The sequence below is a fragment of the Nelumbo lutea genome, chromosome 5 (genome assembly GCF_056320005.1).
Source record: "Nelumbo lutea isolate HS-2025 chromosome 5, American lotus-T2T, whole genome shotgun sequence".
Classification (NCBI taxonomy): Eukaryota; Viridiplantae; Streptophyta; class Magnoliopsida; order Proteales; family Nelumbonaceae; genus Nelumbo; species Nelumbo lutea.
The window spans coordinates 7,447,257-7,464,028 of NC_142688.1; the positions used below are offsets into that span (position 1 = coordinate 7,447,257).

Sequence of the window (16,772 nt, forward strand, 5' to 3'; positions counted from 1 at the left end):
AAGGTTGATGCATATAACTCGAAAGGCTGAATTGTTGACTCGCTATGAGGAAAACAATTTAATTTTTGGGTCGGTTTAAATTTTATATTTTATTTCCAATAAAAAACAAAAATTATTTATCACACTTGTTTTTATTTAATAGGATTAATACAAAATATTATATAAGTGCCTAGATGTTTTTTTTTAAGTTTTTTATGTTACATAATGTTTTTGTGTTTTTATCTTTTTAATTCTTATTTAATTATGATACCAAAGCTTGGCACATTTGACTCGAGAGTTTTAATTATTGATCTGCCACCACATATTGGTTTTAAATTTATATTTCATTCCCAAATTAATAAGCATGGTTATAATTTATCACACCCACTTTTCTTTAACATGATTAATATAAAACATTAGAATGTCACAATTTTTTATATTTTTTAATTTTTGTATTTATTTTCATATTTCCATTTTAGATGATTTTTTATTTAATTGTGACATCATAAATTGACCCATTTTGACACTTATGGTTGAATTGCTTACTTGCCACACATATGAAATAATGGTTCCATTATTGGATCAATTTTTAAAACATGTGTTTTGTATTATTAAAAGTATATTAGATATAGGTCTAATTGATATAATTTATTGGTGAAGAAATGTAGCTTAAATATATGATTCAATGAGAAGAACAAAAGTTAATGCCCTTAATATAAGGTCTAAGGAGGAGAAATGTAGTAGTTAAAAATACATTTTGTGCCCTCACAATTACAATGGAAGTTAATACCTTAATATAAGGTCTAACGAGGAGAAATGTAGTAGTTAAAAATACATTTTGTGCCCTCACATAGAAGGTTGTATTGGATCAAAAAAATGTATTATAGCCAGTAATAGGATTCAATGAATGACAATGGAAGTTAATACCTTAAATAAAACTTAATGCGAGAAAAGTAGTTGTTCAAATTACATTTGTGTCCTTGTAATTAGAGAGGAGACAATTTTGAAATTTGGGGTATTTTAGTCAAATAAGAAATTCCACATTCTCATTTACACTTCAATAATAGTATAGATATAGATCTTTTATTTATTTATTTATTTCTTTTGGGTGGGGGTTTAAAAATTTAAATTACAATAATGAAAAAAAAGGGCTTTGTCACTCTCTATATGAATATTACTTTGACATCCAATGATTAACAACCAAAATGGCTGAACTGAATAACTTATTATTTTGTCTCTTACTGGATAATTTTATAAATATGTTTGAACTACTTGGGGGTAGGTGTGTCAATGCCAGTTTTGGGTTGGACCCTATCCAAATCAAAACCAACTTGGATGGGTTGGATGGACCAATATGACATATTGAACTGGATTGGTCCAAACTTAATGGTTCGAAGTGTTTATTGGATTGGATTGGACATGGTCCATCATAATGGATTTATATTGGTTTTTGGTCGGATTGAAGCAACATTCAGTCCATTGATATAACATACAAATACAGGTGTCAATGGACCAAATTTTGGTTGGAACCGATCTAAATTGAAACCAATTTTTGGTTGGATCAGTCTAAACCAATTTTTGATTTAGACCGGTCCAAAATGGTCTAGAATATTTATCGAATTGGATTGGACATGGTCCATCTATAATGAACTCATATTAGACCAGATTGGATTGGACCATATCTAGTCCAATTGAAACCTCTACTTGGGGGTGTTAGACAACATGGCTGCTTTAAATATTCTATCAATTAAAAAAAAACAAAATCAATAAATTAAATTCAACCACTTCGGCATAGGGATGGCAATTTTCCCCATTTCACTGATCCCCGTGGGGATCTGCCTCGATTGGGGCGGGGATGGGGAAGTATTCATCCCCGTTAGTAAAGATGGGGCGGGGACAGGGAGAGCACTCCCCGCCTTGCGGGGACCCCGATCCTCACCCTGTGGGATCCCTACTAATATATATGTATATATGTATGCATACATTATATGCATATACATAGACATACATCTACATATTAATATTTATAAAAATATGGTTGAATATGTTTGAATCTTTTCTAATAGGATTGTAAATTTTAATTATTTTATTTTTATTTTTTAAATAAAATAACAAATAAAAATAAAATGGTTAATATTATAAAAAATCACGAGAAAATGGGGATCCCTGCGGGGATGGAGATCCTTGTGGGGATGGGGATAACCTTGTCCCTGTTAGCGGGGGCGGGAATTTTTGTAGGGATAGGGATGGGGAGAGGTTCCCCGTCCCCGCCCCGCCCCACCCCGTTGCCATTCTTTTCAACCATTGTCAAGTGGCCTATTGTGATTGAAGATTTTTACAACTCACAAGTAGACATGTTCATGGGCTGGGCCAGGCCTTGTCTATGTATCAACAAAATACATTCAGACTTGAGCCTGAGCCCGAGCCTGGCCCAACCATCGGGCCTAGGTCTTGAGTTTGAGTCTGATCCTCATATAAAGCTCGAGCCCGAGCCCGACTAGAAACTTGAAAGCATATTTTTTTATTCAATAAAAAAAGTATTTTATTTATATTAAAAACCTTCAAAACTCAAAAATAATAAACATAACAATTACTTAAAAAAAAAGAGAAGAATAACAAAGAAATAATATTGTATATATTATTATTATTATTATTATTATTATTTAATACATAGTATCAAGTCGGGCTTGGGTTTGGGCCAGGCTTTCTTGAGAAAGCCCAAGCCTGGCCAAGAAAAAGTTGAGCCTGAGCCAACGGGCCTAAAATTATAACCAAGCCCGATTTAAAACGGGCCAGATCAGACTCGGCTCATTGGGCTACCCAGCCCATAAACAAGTCTACTCATGAGTATTAACGGTGTAACTTGGTGGGCCCAACTTGAGCCCAAACCAATCCATTCCACAATTTTACATGGGCTTGGGTTTTCAATCCTTGGACCTAAGACTTCATGCCTTTTATTTTTCGGGATGGATCCAAGCTTAACTCTTAAAGCCTATCTCGTGAGTAACCTAATCATACCCAACTACAGCTCAATCTAAGTGCGGTAGGGTCGGTCAGGCTTGAACTCGGGGCTCATTTTGAAATTTTGGGATTGGGCCTAGTTGACCATAAAATCCTATTCCTATCCAACATACTTGATTACTTGTCTTGCACCCCTAAAAATGATAGCTGAAAAAGTTACACCCATCCTTTTGAGTGCTCCATTAAAAATAATATATAAATAAATCATCACATCATTTGAAGGTAATATGTAATAATCATGCTTTATTTTTATCTAGAGGGTGTAAATTACATTAGCCACCCCATAATTAGGGCTAGTGATGGCATTAGCTCCTCAAACTTTGTTTTACAACAACAGATCCCAGCATTTTTTTCCCATTACTAATATTTTTTAGTTATGAAATATTTCTTTAAACATTTTTAGAACCTCAAACTATCCCATGTTCTTTTATGAAACCATTTTGCCCTTTTATTTTTTATAAATCATAATATCATATTTTCCTTATTTTTTTAGTTTCTTTTTATTGTGATAGCACCTTGATAATAATCGATTCACCAATACTTTGTGAATGATGTGCACCTTAAATTGGTTATTTTCATCATTATTTTGATATTTGTTGCTATCGAGTCATAAGGCACAGTTTGGAAGGAGTATAAATACAAATATATACAGTGTAAAACCTTGCATTTTGTATTATTTTGTATGTATTCCTTCCAAACTGAACTGAGCAGTGCAAATGATTTGAGTATAGATTCTAATATATTTTTATTTCAAAATTTAGCTTATTTTGTTTGATTGCAGTACAAATGAAATAAATTAAAATATAAAATAGAATAAAGTAAAACCCAAAATAAAATTAAACAAAAATTTGCATTCTTTTATTTGCACTCCTATACATTTGTACTAATACAAATAAAATTGCACTCCAACCAAACAGCCTAAATTACTTTCACCCTCAACCAATCACGGGCAAATATTTGAAAAAGGATCTTTCTTCCAAACAAATTTCGGGGTCCAACTTGGAATTCCCACATTTCGGGTGATGTGGTGTGGGGTGCGCTCTGGGGGCGACATCTGAACTCGCCTAATGGAGTTCACATCTGCTCCCCACAATGCCCCACAGGCCACAGCACATCCCCATGGGGCGCAGATGTGAACTCATGGATTTTGAAATCCATGGATAGGGTGTGGGTAGCATATGTCAGTTGGATTTTGAAATCCATGGATTTATCTTTTGGAAAATTATTGATTAGTATCTTGTAATTTGAACTAGTGACATTTTGGTCCCTGAATTTTAAAATATGAGAATTCAGTATCTAAACTTTTAAAATGTGTCCATTCAATACCTGTTGTTAACCAATTGTTAATCGGTCATTAAATGACATTTGAAAAGAAAAAAACACAAATGCCCTTCAAGTGTCATCTAATTTTCTTTATCAACCACTAAAACGTTGGCAAAAAATTAAGAGTCTCAAATCCTTGCATTTTCTATTTAAGAATGTTAGGATATGCTTGGTTTGAAGGAAAAAATAGGGAAAATGTAAGAAAACCTATACAAATTTTCCTTCAAATCAAAACAGCCTTAACAAATATTAATAGACTCCAACTTTCTTTAATAAAAGAATCAAGAATTAAAAAAATTAGAAGGACATTTGTATTTTTTTCAAATGCTACTTTGAGGGCTGATTAAGAACCGATTAACATCAAGTAATGAATTGACACGTTTTAAAGGGGACCAAAATGGAAATAGGCCCAAACTACAAGAGTAGTAATCCGAAAATTTCCCTTCATGTTTTAGTGGGCAAAGATAAAGCGTGCCCAATTGATAGTTTGTGATGCCACCGAACAACACCCGCAGGGCCACACCCTCGGATTCATTCTGGCAAATAGCAATGAATGGCATCCTCATCTTGCTGCTAAAAGTAGTCAACGCCTTTTGAATCCAACGGTTCAGAATTCGATTGGTGTTACTTCTGTTTATACTTAATTAGTACACAGTCAAGTCACTTTTGCAGTCGCCACTTGATAGTTGAGATTTGACTGGTAATCTTGCGTGGCGTCAACTGTTAAAATGGAAGTGTTGGGGTTTATTTATGTCATTTTAGATTATAAAAGGACACCACAGAGAAGAGAGTGGTATTCTCGCGACTATAAAAAGCGATTTTCACTAGCTCTCATTTATTTTTTTTCCCACTTTGTTAGGTTCCAGAATCTAGAGAAATTAAGGGAAGAAAAACAACGATTACAGCTCTTAAATCTTTAGGAGACGCCTCGCATTGATTTTAGACACGCGGAATCGTTGGTTGGAAGTCATCATTCCCCAATCCCCAGATCCAACCGAAACCAATAATACTAAACCGAGGTTACCATTAACCAGCAAGCCGACCGCTCCCCTTTCTCTGCTCTCTGTGGCCTTCTTGTACAGCCATCTCTGTATATATGAAATCGAAAAAATAAAAAGAAGATTGGAAGGTTCTTCGGTACTTCATCGGAGGTGAGGTGGGTGTCCGAGGAAGGCAAGAGTAGGTAAGATGAAGGAAGAATTGCTTGGGTTTTGGGCTCAGACATGAGGTCTGGAAATTTCACCCCACTCATGACCAGGGTCTTGTCAGGTAAGCTGTTTAACTTTAACTTGGTTTCTCTTGTTCGTGGCGGTGATGATGCTTCTATTTGGAACTGCTTTAGAGTCGTATTTTGCTGTTGTATTTCTACTTTCGTCGTCGATTGAACTGATTTTAGTAGTATCTCTAATGGATCTATGTATTGGTATAAGCTCTGAAGGTCCCTGGTCGTTGTCTTCGAACCTTGATTTCGGCTTTTGTTGATTTAGTTTGTTTTTAGCGTTCGATTTAATTTTAATTAATTAATTATTTCTTAATTTTTTAGAAGCTCCTTATTCCTAATGGTCTATGATGACTAGTTTCATGTTTAGATCGTTCATCCGTTTATTAAAAAAAGCCAAAAAGAGGTAAATTCTGGAAATTTCCATTAGTAAGATTGTCGGGTTACTAGGGACCATCAATTAATTTGGACGATCATTAATTTACGGGAAAATAATTGATCGGAGATGGGTTCCATTCCCAATTTTCCATGTAAAAAGTAGTACTTTATACTTTATAATGCCTATACTTTTTGAGTCTCAAATGTTTGTTTATAAACCTAAAAGGACGAAAGCATTATGCTTTCACCTCCTCTCCGGCTCTCCCTACTTATTATTATTATTATTATTATTATTATTATTATTATTATTATTATTATTATTATTATTATTATTTGTTATTGCTAATTGTTACTATTATTTTGTTGTTGTTGTTGTTCTTTTTACTTGAAAGGATAGAATATTGGGTTCTTTAGCTTAGTTTTGATAAACTGTATTGGTTCTACATAGGTCGTAATTTCTTAACTGCAGCATTATCTTGGACGTAGAAAAAAGGGGAGAAAAATGAGGATGAGGAACAAACAAAGAAAACCAACCACTTTACATTGCAATGCAGGAAGCAGATGCACATTATCTGCTGTCGTGTGGAGTCTCGTGGGGTGCATTCTTATACTTCATTTATACTCCCTTGTTCATCAAAGCAACGGTAATGAACGAGATATCCAGGAGCGGTTGAATCACCTCCAACTGAGCCGAGAACTTGAAGAGGTGGAAGAAGACAATGATTTCCAGATCCCGCCGCCAAGGGGCAAACGATCCCCACGTGCTGTAAAACGGAGGCCGAAGAGGGCCACAAGTCTAATTGAAGAATTTCTCGATGAATCTTCTCAATTCAAGCACTTGTTTTTCCCTGATAAGAAAACTGCTATAGACCCAAGGAAGGAAGTAGAGGATGACAACCTCTATTTCTACCCAGGGAGGATATGGCTGGACACAGATGGAAATCCAATTCAAGCCCATGGAGGAGGGATTTTATATGTTGAGAAATCTGGGACCTACTATTGGTATGGAGAAAACAAGGATGGCCCCACTTACCATGCTCACAAAAAAGGAGCTGCCCGGGTAATTTGAATCTCTCTCTCTCTCTCTCTCTCTCTCTCTTTCTCTCTCTCTCTCTCTCTCTCTGTATATATATAAAATCAGAAACTGGAAACCGTTACTTGCTATGCTAGTTATTTGTCCCTGTGACTTCAATTCTATGGCATGTACTTTCCAGCTATGAACTGAGCTACTTTGTTTTTACATGATAGATGAGGCTGTGATTAAGTAGCTTATGACAAGTTATGCATATAATGGTAGTAGTAACCTTTTCAGCTATTTAGATGTTGTGGACTACCTAAGTTACTGTTCTGTGATAATTATATGATTGTTACCAATAGCAAATTCCTTGTAGCAAAGGAGAGGATGACGAGGAAGTTGCCCATAAATTAGAGCAGGATGGGCAAATTGGAAGGGTGCACCCAGAGTCTATGTGATAAATGAATACCACTGCTGCTAAAGGGAAAATCCTATAAAACAGTTGTAAGGCCAACTATGTTGTACGGAACAAAATGTTATGCAATTAAGAAACGTGTCCAAAAAAATGAGTGGTAGAAATGCAAATGCTCAGATGGATGAGTGGTAAAACTAGAAAGGATAGGGTTAGAAATGAAGTCAAATGAAGGTTCAATGATAAGAAACCACCTACTTCCTATATTAACTTGTGAGTTGTGATGTAATGATTTACAACTGCATATACTAGGATGCTACTGAGAATCCTGTCTGAAAGCATAAACTCTGAACAATATCACCAGATAAATATCTTCTGACGACAACAATGAATTCCATCATGGGAACAGATAAAAGATATGTGCGATACTACTAATAGTTGGTGGAGCTCCTGGAGGATAAATGCAGATGAAAGAATTGTCTAAAAATCTAGAGCCAACGAGATTTAGACATAACTTTATCTTTCTTCTTGCATGCTATACATCCTGAAAGAAATGCTGAGTGGTCCAGGAGCCATAATTCTTATGGTTATTTGTCAGGGGGGCGGGGAGACTGCTTTGGGCAGTGAGATGATGAGGTTGTAAGCATGGGATTTATAAGGTAAGATGGTTTTGGGAACAGTTCTAGGCCTCAGTCATCTATGACCATAAAATGCTGGAAACAAGAAATGAAATGCTCTTAGATAGGTCACAACTATGGGCCTTCTAACTGATCTTTCCGGACTGGTACGTTCACTTCAGCCAATCAAATGGGTCAGCCATCTTGCTATGGATTGAATTGCTTCCTTTAATGAATAGGCCTCCTTAGTCTATCTCTAGGACATGAAAAGATAGATTCACCAGGAAGGTTAGAGATGTCTACACCTCTGTATAAAAGCTATGAAAAAGAGATCGGAAATTGGAATGACTGATTTCTCTTTCCTTTCTGCCTGAAAGATAGAAATCCTACATTTGTTGTATAGCATGCAAGTGGAAGCTGGAAGCCCTGATAAAAGAATATGGCAGTGGGAAAGAGCAGGAAACTTCACTGTGAAATCATTTTACAGTGCCTTGAAAAGTTCAGATGAACAATCAGTCATCTGAACATAATCCTTACGAGGGACAAATCAGCTGATCATCTATTGCTACATTGCAAGTTCTCCTATGAAGTTTGGGTCAAAGCCTGGAATCTATTTGATGTGAAGAGCTGCTGTCCTGGTTCAGTGGTGGATTTTCTGATGGGCTGGAAGGTAGAAGGTTTAAGCAATAAAGGGAGGCTTGCTTGGAATGTGGTTCCTGTGGTAGTTTTTTAGTGCACTTGGCAGGAAAGAAATGCAATGATGTTTTGAAAATAAGAGCAGTTCAGTGAATTCACTGTTCCAGAAGATTTTGGGAAAAATGTTTTCTTGGTTTATATAGGCTATAATTCCTTTTTTTTTTTTTGTACATAATCTATTTTTGTAAAGCAGGGTATGGAGGGGTATGGTGCTGCAAGGGCAACTTTTGTACAGTCCCTGTGTATCTTCTTGCTGTACATGCCACTTTTTATCTCTATTCTCTAATATACTATACTTTACCTTCTCTCAAAAAAGATAGAAAAAATAGGTAGGATGCCCAGCCCTGGTTCATAAGACTATTATATGATGTATTGATGTAATCCCTTCACCAATGGAGAAAACCCCTTCCTTTTTTAAGGAATGGCTAGAGAGATAGAAACATATGTAGCTTCCCTTGTTCTACTTTCATTGGATTCAATTAATGGTCACCTTTTTCCTTTACTAGGATCTGAACCAATATTTGTAGTCGGAAAAGAGAAGAGAAGTTTGTTCAGCTATTTATGAAAGAAAGTTTCTTCTTCCAAGGCATGATTCAATTAACTACTCTTACAATCCAGCCTGGAAATGCATTTGAGTAGTAGATCCCTCTTATAAAAAAGTACTTAGAGTGACTGGTAAAGAATCTTTTGTATCATCTAACAAGTCTTGAAATGGTAAAAACAGAAAGTCATGCTTTCACCTAAAGAGGAATGATAATCATACTATTGTGAATAGGATTAGCATTCCTCTTCCCTCAGCGTAGAATGGAATTTTGTAGAAAGATTGTGTCCAATCATAACATACACAAAATATTTAATCTTAATAGTTAGATACCTAGATTGAAGTAAAAAGAAATTTCTAATACAACAAGAATAATCATCCTTGGTTGAATTGCACCTCAATTTCCTTATTGCTAAAGCAGAAGGACTGAGTTTAATGATAGCATAACAGATAGAGGATGAATATATGGATTTTAGAGTTAGATAGAAAAAGAGGAAAAGAAAAAAAAAGGAAATGCTTAACATAACAGAAAAATTGAATTCAAAGGTGTAGACTCACAAACAAGGCTGTACAATCAGAGTATTATCTTCTCACAAAAAAAGGTGGTGATTCACATATCATATCTCTATTGCCATGATAGACAGTGAATTATTTTATTCTGGCATTTGTCAGAGGATGGGCCTTAGTGCAACGGTTGGGTTGCTCCATTGCAACCTAGGTGACCAGGGTTCAAATCTTGGAAATAGCCTCTGTATGTGCAGGGGTAATGCTGCATATATCTGACCTTCCCTAGACCCCGCATTGGCAGAGCCTCGTGCATTGGGCTGCCCTTTTGTTATTTGTCAGAGGATCTTTCAACTAACACAAAAGGTTGGTTTGTTGTGAACTTGCAATCAACCAATGGGGCACATCAAGGAGTTATGGATTTGGATCGATAGTTGTAAGAGTACCCATTTTGTTGTTACAAACATCAAGGGGCCATTACTTGGTGCAATGGTAAAATCTCGGGCTAAGCAGGAGAACACAGGTTTGAATCTGAGGGTGGGCCATTACTTGATGTGCTGACAAAGAGTGCTCTGTAATGGCTCCTTCATGTTTATAAGGATAATTGTGGTGTAATAGTAGATGCATTGTTACTGATAAAAAAAAAACGGTAAGTGGATTATAATGATGGAACCTGGGGCCATCATTACGCCTTGTCCACAATGGTGTCATCACTGCATAACTAGATCTGGTAGGCATGGCAATTATTTAATCTAGTTGGTCCACATTGAGATGATCGGCTTAAAGATTAGCTGCTTCTAGGCAGATCAAGAAGAACTGTTATAAGTAGGAAGCTCTCTGGAGTGGAGATGAAATCGGTAACCAACTGACAACAGGGCTAGGCTGTAAGGTAAGTTAGATCTTTATCTATCTATATACATATCAACAGGGACAAGAACTGACCTGAACCTATGATGCAGTAGGGCTGGAACAAACTAACACAAGACAGAGAGAGAGAGAGAGAGAGGAGAAGGGGTAGAGAAAGAGAAAAGAGAGAGAAATCCCAAGGAATCACTCCAATGGGTCCTGGAATCATTCCATAAAGAAAAGGAGCTCTAAAGAAATCTTCATTCATTCATTCGCTTCAGAAGGAAGAGAATACATCTATTTATAAAGTGACTTGTGTGGCCCGGAATTCTGTTTACCATAATGACAAAAATGCCACTCCTTGTCTTGTGCATCAAGAAACACAATAACTTTCTATCTACTAATGCAAATAAACTGAAAATTGAAAGACAAGCCCTACTAAATTAGAGGAACAAGATGTTATAGCCCAGGCCCACACAGGACTAGTTAAAATGACGAAAATACCCCTGACCAGCTCAGTCCAAGTCCCAAGAGTCTTCCCCATGCCAAATCAGAACCTATTTGTTGGCCTTCTTCTTGCGAGAATAGGTCTTATAATGCTTGGACCGATCCCCATCAACCTAACTACTCAACATGATTCCATCTGGAGAAGTTAAATAAAACTGGACCAAGATGAATTGTTCCATTTCTAGTTCTATAATCTTGTTGATAGAATTTTGAAAATTTATTACAGATAAATTATCTGAAAAAAATTACTGTATCTTTAATATGGAATGTTGAAAAGTTTATCCTGCAGTTAATTGCTTGAAGGCTATACAACTCTTGATGACCTTGCTTTAATTCAGTGGATTGAGGTGACTCTATGGTGCCCCACCTCACCGCCTAGGCGAGGAAGGTGGTTGTATTTGATTAACATGGTCGCAAACCAGTCAATTAATGAACCTACTGTAGATCAAGTGGACCATCAACATGTAAACATGGTGATGTTTGTGCCAGAAGCCAAATAGAAGGTTTAGTATGCTGTTGTCCAGAAAATGATCTTGATCTTAGTTTCGTTTTTTATTTTTTGACCATTAATTGTACATTTCATTAAATAATAAAGAGTAGAAACACTACTTTCCAATCAACTTGGAAGAATAGGACAGTAAATACGATACCAGTGGTTGACAATATCCACACAAGAGAATTTACAAACAGTTAGATATTTTCAGTGGCCCTGGCATTTCTCATTTTAAATTCACTCTTGTTGACTCCCATCCTTGCTTAAGATTATTTGCTAAGCTGTTGGCAGACCTGGGAATCTTGCTGAACAAGCAGACTAGGTTGGAAGATAAAGCTAATACTTCTCTAAACAGGGATATAATGCACCAAGGTCCCTTCAGTTTTTGGTTGCAATGAACCTACTAGCCACTTGACAGTCTCAGATTTATTAGATTTATTAAAAACTCAGGATTGAGTTTTTTGAACTTGTAAAGAAAGTTGTAGATGCAAGAAGTCAAAATTTGAGGTGGAAAATGCAGAAAGCTCTGGGGAAAATAATGTTAAGTTTGAGTTTTTTTTTTTTAATTATTTTTTTATTATAGTAGGGGCCCCACACAAAATTGGTCACCCTCCATGGAAGCCCAAACAAGACTTTCGGATGAGGAAAATCTCCTAACGTATCAAATATTTTAGGAGATAATGAAACTCTCCTAGAATTTTTCAATATTTGGATGCCTGTTTTTTTCCTTTATTATTGGGTTTGGTTTTAGGTGTTCATTTAATCCATATTTTAGGAGATAATGAAACTCTCCTAGATTCATAGGAGATTCATAGTCTACTTGGTCAGGTGGGAAGTGGTGACTAGAAGAAAGGGGCTCGGAGGTTTAGGACTAGGGAAGTTGAAGGAAAGGAATGGGGCTTTATTAGGGAAGTGGTTATGGAGATTCCCGCATGAGACAGTTAGGCTTTGGCACAAAGTGGTATATAGTATACATGGACTCTCTGAGAATGGTTGGGATGCTGGAGTTTCTCGTAGGGCATCTAGCTTCTCACCTTGGAAAGTGATTCGCAAGTTTCTCCCATTGCTTCTTAACCTTGTCAAATTTGATCTCAACTCAGGTAATAAAATCAATTTTTAGGAAGATGTTGGGGTGGGCAAGCAGTCCTTAAAAACCTTGTTCCCTTCAATCTTTGCCCTCTCCTCCTTCAAAGGCAAGCCGGTTGCTGATTTCATCACCTCTTCCCCCTCCCTGTCTGGTTTTGCTTGGAATCTGGGTCTTCGCACAGCACCCACTTTAGCTGTGCTTCCTTCTTCAAGTCCTTGTCCTATCCTGCTCAACCTGGGGTACCTTTCCCCGTAAAAGAAGTGGTGTCACGCTATTCCTCACAAAGTGGGTGCATTTTGTTGGGAGGTCTATCATGGTGCAATCAACACCTGTGATCTGATGCAGAGGAAGAGGCCTGGCTGGTGCCTATCACCTAATTGGTGCTGTTTATGTGAGACGAATGGTGAGATTGCTTATCATATCCTTGTCTCCTGTCCTTTTGCTAGCAGTATTTGGGATTGGTTCTTCCATCTTTTTGGATGCAGGTGGGATACTCCGATAAACTTGGAAAAGCATTTTGACTCTTCTACTTTCAGATGGCCAAAAAGAAGAGGGAGAGCACTATGGAGATGCACAAGGGCAGCAGTAATTTGGGTATTGTGGGGGGAAAGAAACTTGAGAATTTTTGAAGAAAAGAAAAGATGCAAGGAAGAAGTAATGGAAAGGATTATGGTAAAGCTGTAAAGGTAACATCATGGGTAAAGTCACTGAAGTTATTTTCAGACTTTACAATGAATGACATAATTAGGAACTGGAGGGAGGTTGCTTCATCTTCAACTGTTAAGAAGAAGGTCTTAAAGGAATGGGACCCCCCTGAATCAAAATTCGTCAAACTGAACTTCGATGGAAGCAGCCTTGGCAACCCAGGAAGATCTGGAATTGGAGGAGTATTTAGAGATGACAAAGGAATTGTAGTGGGGCTGTTCTCAGGCCCTATTGGTATGGGTGATTCCACTACAGCTGAACTAAAGGCAGTGGTATTTGGGACCCAAAAAGCTAAGGAGATGGGGGTGTGAAAGCTTGTGGAATGCGACTCCAAAGTAGTGATAAGCTGGCTAAAGCAAACTGAAAAAAATACCCTGGCTGCATAGAAATGATATCAAGAAGATTAAAAGCCTCTTCAAGGACTTGCAGCTATCATTTGAGTGGACTCCAAGAGTGGCAAATGGATTTGCAGACCAGCTAGCAAAACAAGGGGCAAACAGGGATCAGTGTTTGATAATTTAGTGGGGTGGCCGAGGCTACTCATAATCTGTAATTTATAATTTCTTACCTTAATGAAATTCTTTTTACTGATAAAAAAAAGATTCATAGTCTACTTTAATGTCTTTATCAATATGTTAAAAAAAGGTTAGGTCCACTTGTCTTGTTTGATTTAGGTTAGAGACTTCCTTTATTTGTAGGCTAAGATTCAGCAAGCTAATATTGGATAAGACGATCTCTTCAGATCGAGTTATTTTTTATTAATGTTTCCTATTGCAGCGTATTTCTCTAGCCTATTGTCTTCTATTTCCCTGTCTTTATTTGCTGTTCCCAGATTTATAATCTATTCAACTGCCCCTGATTTCTTCTTCTTCTTCTTCTTCTTTTTTTCATGCTGTTACAGCCTGTGTACAACTATATCTTTACCATTATCTCTATTCCTAAACATTATCCAACCAGGCTCAACATGTCTTTTTCCTCAGCAGCCCATATTTGTGTAATTCCTCTGTTTTGATGTGTACACTGTCTCCATCACACCTAGAAAAATGAAGTATGAGCCTTATCATGAGACATGCTGTATCATCCCTTCCCTTCAACATGGCTTTTCCCACTCTTGGTGGCCTCTGCGAACAAGGTTTTCATGGTTAATCTTTATCAAGTATGGGAGATATTATGCCTACCAGGCTTAAGATCTAATATATAGTTGTATTTTTCTTTAACTATGGATCACAGCACTTGCTGTCATAGCATCCTTCATCCAATGAACTTTTCCAGAGGCAGGGATCTTCTTTATGTTCATTTCATCATCAATGAAATCTCTGTGCCATTCATAATTGATATTGGCACCCCATAAATACAGAAAAAGCAAATGCCTTAGGTCTCCCCCAAAAGCAAGCTTGTTGGCAGGTCCAGACACCTATTCGAAGGAGCTGGTTGTCCTATAAAGCCAATGCCTTGGTTTCTATTATGTGACATCAATGAGCCTAAGGGCTTCAGAGAGAGAGAGAGAGAGAGAGAGAGAGAGAATCCATAGGACCTTTAAACTCATCTCTTGTTGAAACCCAATTAACAACCATCACCATGATGATCAAAACTAAGGATCCAAATGTGTCCAACACTTGTATTCCAACTTTTAAAAATAGTTCATATAATGTATCATGCAGCTAATGGAATCAAGAATAGGATATACTGTCTATATAAAACAGAATCTTGCATCATCAGTGAAAAAGGAAATTGGAAAATACTGCAATATGATTTCTAGCTTTTATTTATTATTGTTATGTTTATTTCACCCCTTTTTCCTGATAATTCATTTTCAGATGTTAAATAGCCTCCCATTTTATCCATCAGGTTGATATAATTGGAGTAAGTTGCTACTCTTCCAAGGACCTATGGACATGGAAATATGAGGGTATTGTGCTGGCAGGAGAAGAACAAAATGAGACACACGACCTTCATAAATCCAATGTTCTTGAGAGGCCAAAGGTGATATACAATGAAAAGACAGGAAAGTATGTAATGTGGATGCATATTGATGATGTCAACTACACCAAAGCATCCGTTGGTGTAGCTGTTAGCAATTCTCCCATAGGCCCTTTTGAGTACCTTTACAGCATGCAGCCCCATGGTTTTGATAGCAGGGACATGACGATCTTCAAAGATGATGATGGTGTGGCTTACCTTGTCTACTCCTCAGAGGATAACAGTGAACTTCACATTGGGCCCCTCACTGATGATTATCTTGATGTCACCCATATAATGAGAAGGATTCTGGTGGGAAAACATAGAGAAGCCCCTGCCATATTCAAGTATGATGGAACTTACTACATGGTAACATCAGGTTGTACAGGTTGGGCCCCAAACAGGGCACTTGCCCATGCAGCAGAGTCGATCATGGGCCCCTGGGAAACCATGGGGAATCCCTGTGTAGGTGGGAATGAGGTCTTAAGGCAGACAACATTCTTTGCACAGAGCACTTTTGTGTTGCCACTACCGGGGCTTCCCGGTTCATTTATTTTCATGGCTGACCGGTGGAGCTCTTTTGATTTGAGGGAGTCAAGGTATGTTTGGTTGCCTTTGGCTGTGGGTGGAGCAGCTGACCAGCCACTAGAGTACAATTTTGGGTTTCCATTGTGGTCAAGAGTATCAATTTACTGGCACAGGAAATGGAAACTTCCAGACCACTGGAAGGGCATTTGAAATCGATTTGTTTTCTCTTTGTTCTTTACTTTTCTTAATGGTGTTGTATCATATGTTAGGTCTCTGATTATTCTTTCCCTGCTTCCTGATGTTATATTTCTCTGTAATCTATGCGTCTTTCAGATCACAATCCATTAACTGTTGTCCATGTAGGTCTTAGATATGGGATCTCTCGTTAAGGTTGTTTTTATTCTTTCACTTGGGGGGGGGGGGTTGTATTTGACGAGAGTTCACCCATCTCTTTAGATTCATCCAATTGAAACAATACAATTATTGAAAGTTTGAAACTATACAGTAAGGGCTTGACCCGTTTTGTGATTACTTTGTTGTTATGCAGTCAGTTTCATTCTCTCTGGGTATGCACTGGCATATTCTCCCCTCTAGTTTTTCTATTTGCATCCCTATCCTTAAAACTAAGGCTGAGTTTGTTTTGTTTCTGTGTAGAAGGGAGTGAAAAAAACAAAGCTTTCACCATAAAAAGGATAGGAATATTTCTGAAAATCTTCTTCTCTTTTTACCATGAAACAAACAGATCTGAAAAGTTCGGTCTCAATCCATCTTGAGTGAGTTTTTAAAAGCTTCACAATTCATATTGGTATTTGTGAGTTGTGACGGACATTACCTTTCAAGTTTTAGAACATGTGATTCAACATTAAAAGAAAAACTCGTATGTTTGTTTAAAGCTTTTGCTTCTTACTTCTTAGAACAGCGTAATTTTAAGAAAATGAAGAC

General features: G+C 37.2%; 1 protein-coding gene across 4 annotated transcripts; it reads left to right on the top strand.

Moving 5' to 3' along the window:
- Nucleotides 1–5,113: 5,113 nt before the first annotated feature.
- On the top strand, nucleotides 5,114–16,361 carry LOC148850107 (uncharacterized). 4 transcript variants are annotated; one of them, XM_088947183.1, is made up of 3 exons: nucleotides 5,114–5,592; nucleotides 6,369–6,980; nucleotides 15,192–16,361. In XM_088947183.1, exons 2-3 carry the CDS (start codon nucleotides 6,423–6,425, stop codon nucleotides 16,038–16,040), a joined length of 1,407 nt encoding a protein of 468 aa, XP_088803309.1. In that variant the 5' UTR covers nucleotides 5,114–5,592; nucleotides 6,369–6,422; the 3' UTR covers nucleotides 16,041–16,361. The 4 variants fall into 4 exon arrangements, with proteins under 4 accessions (XP_088803309.1, XP_088803310.1, XP_088803312.1 ...); XM_088947184.1 differs by having other exon boundaries at nucleotides 5,119–5,592; nucleotides 6,390–6,980; XM_088947186.1 differs by having other exon boundaries at nucleotides 5,158–5,592; nucleotides 6,475–6,980.
- The last annotated feature ends 411 nt before the right edge of the window (nucleotides 16,362–16,772 follow it).

Bases quoted from the DNA above. Each gene is read 5' to 3' on its own strand.
- LOC148850107 (XM_088947183.1), top strand. From the start codon at position 6,423: ATGAGGATGAGGAACAAACAAAGAAAACCAACCACTTTACATTGCAAT. The intron at 6,981-15,191 runs GTAATTTGAATC...TTTATCCATCAG, and splicing joins ACAAAAAAGGAGCTGCCCGG to GTTGATATAATTGGAGTAAG.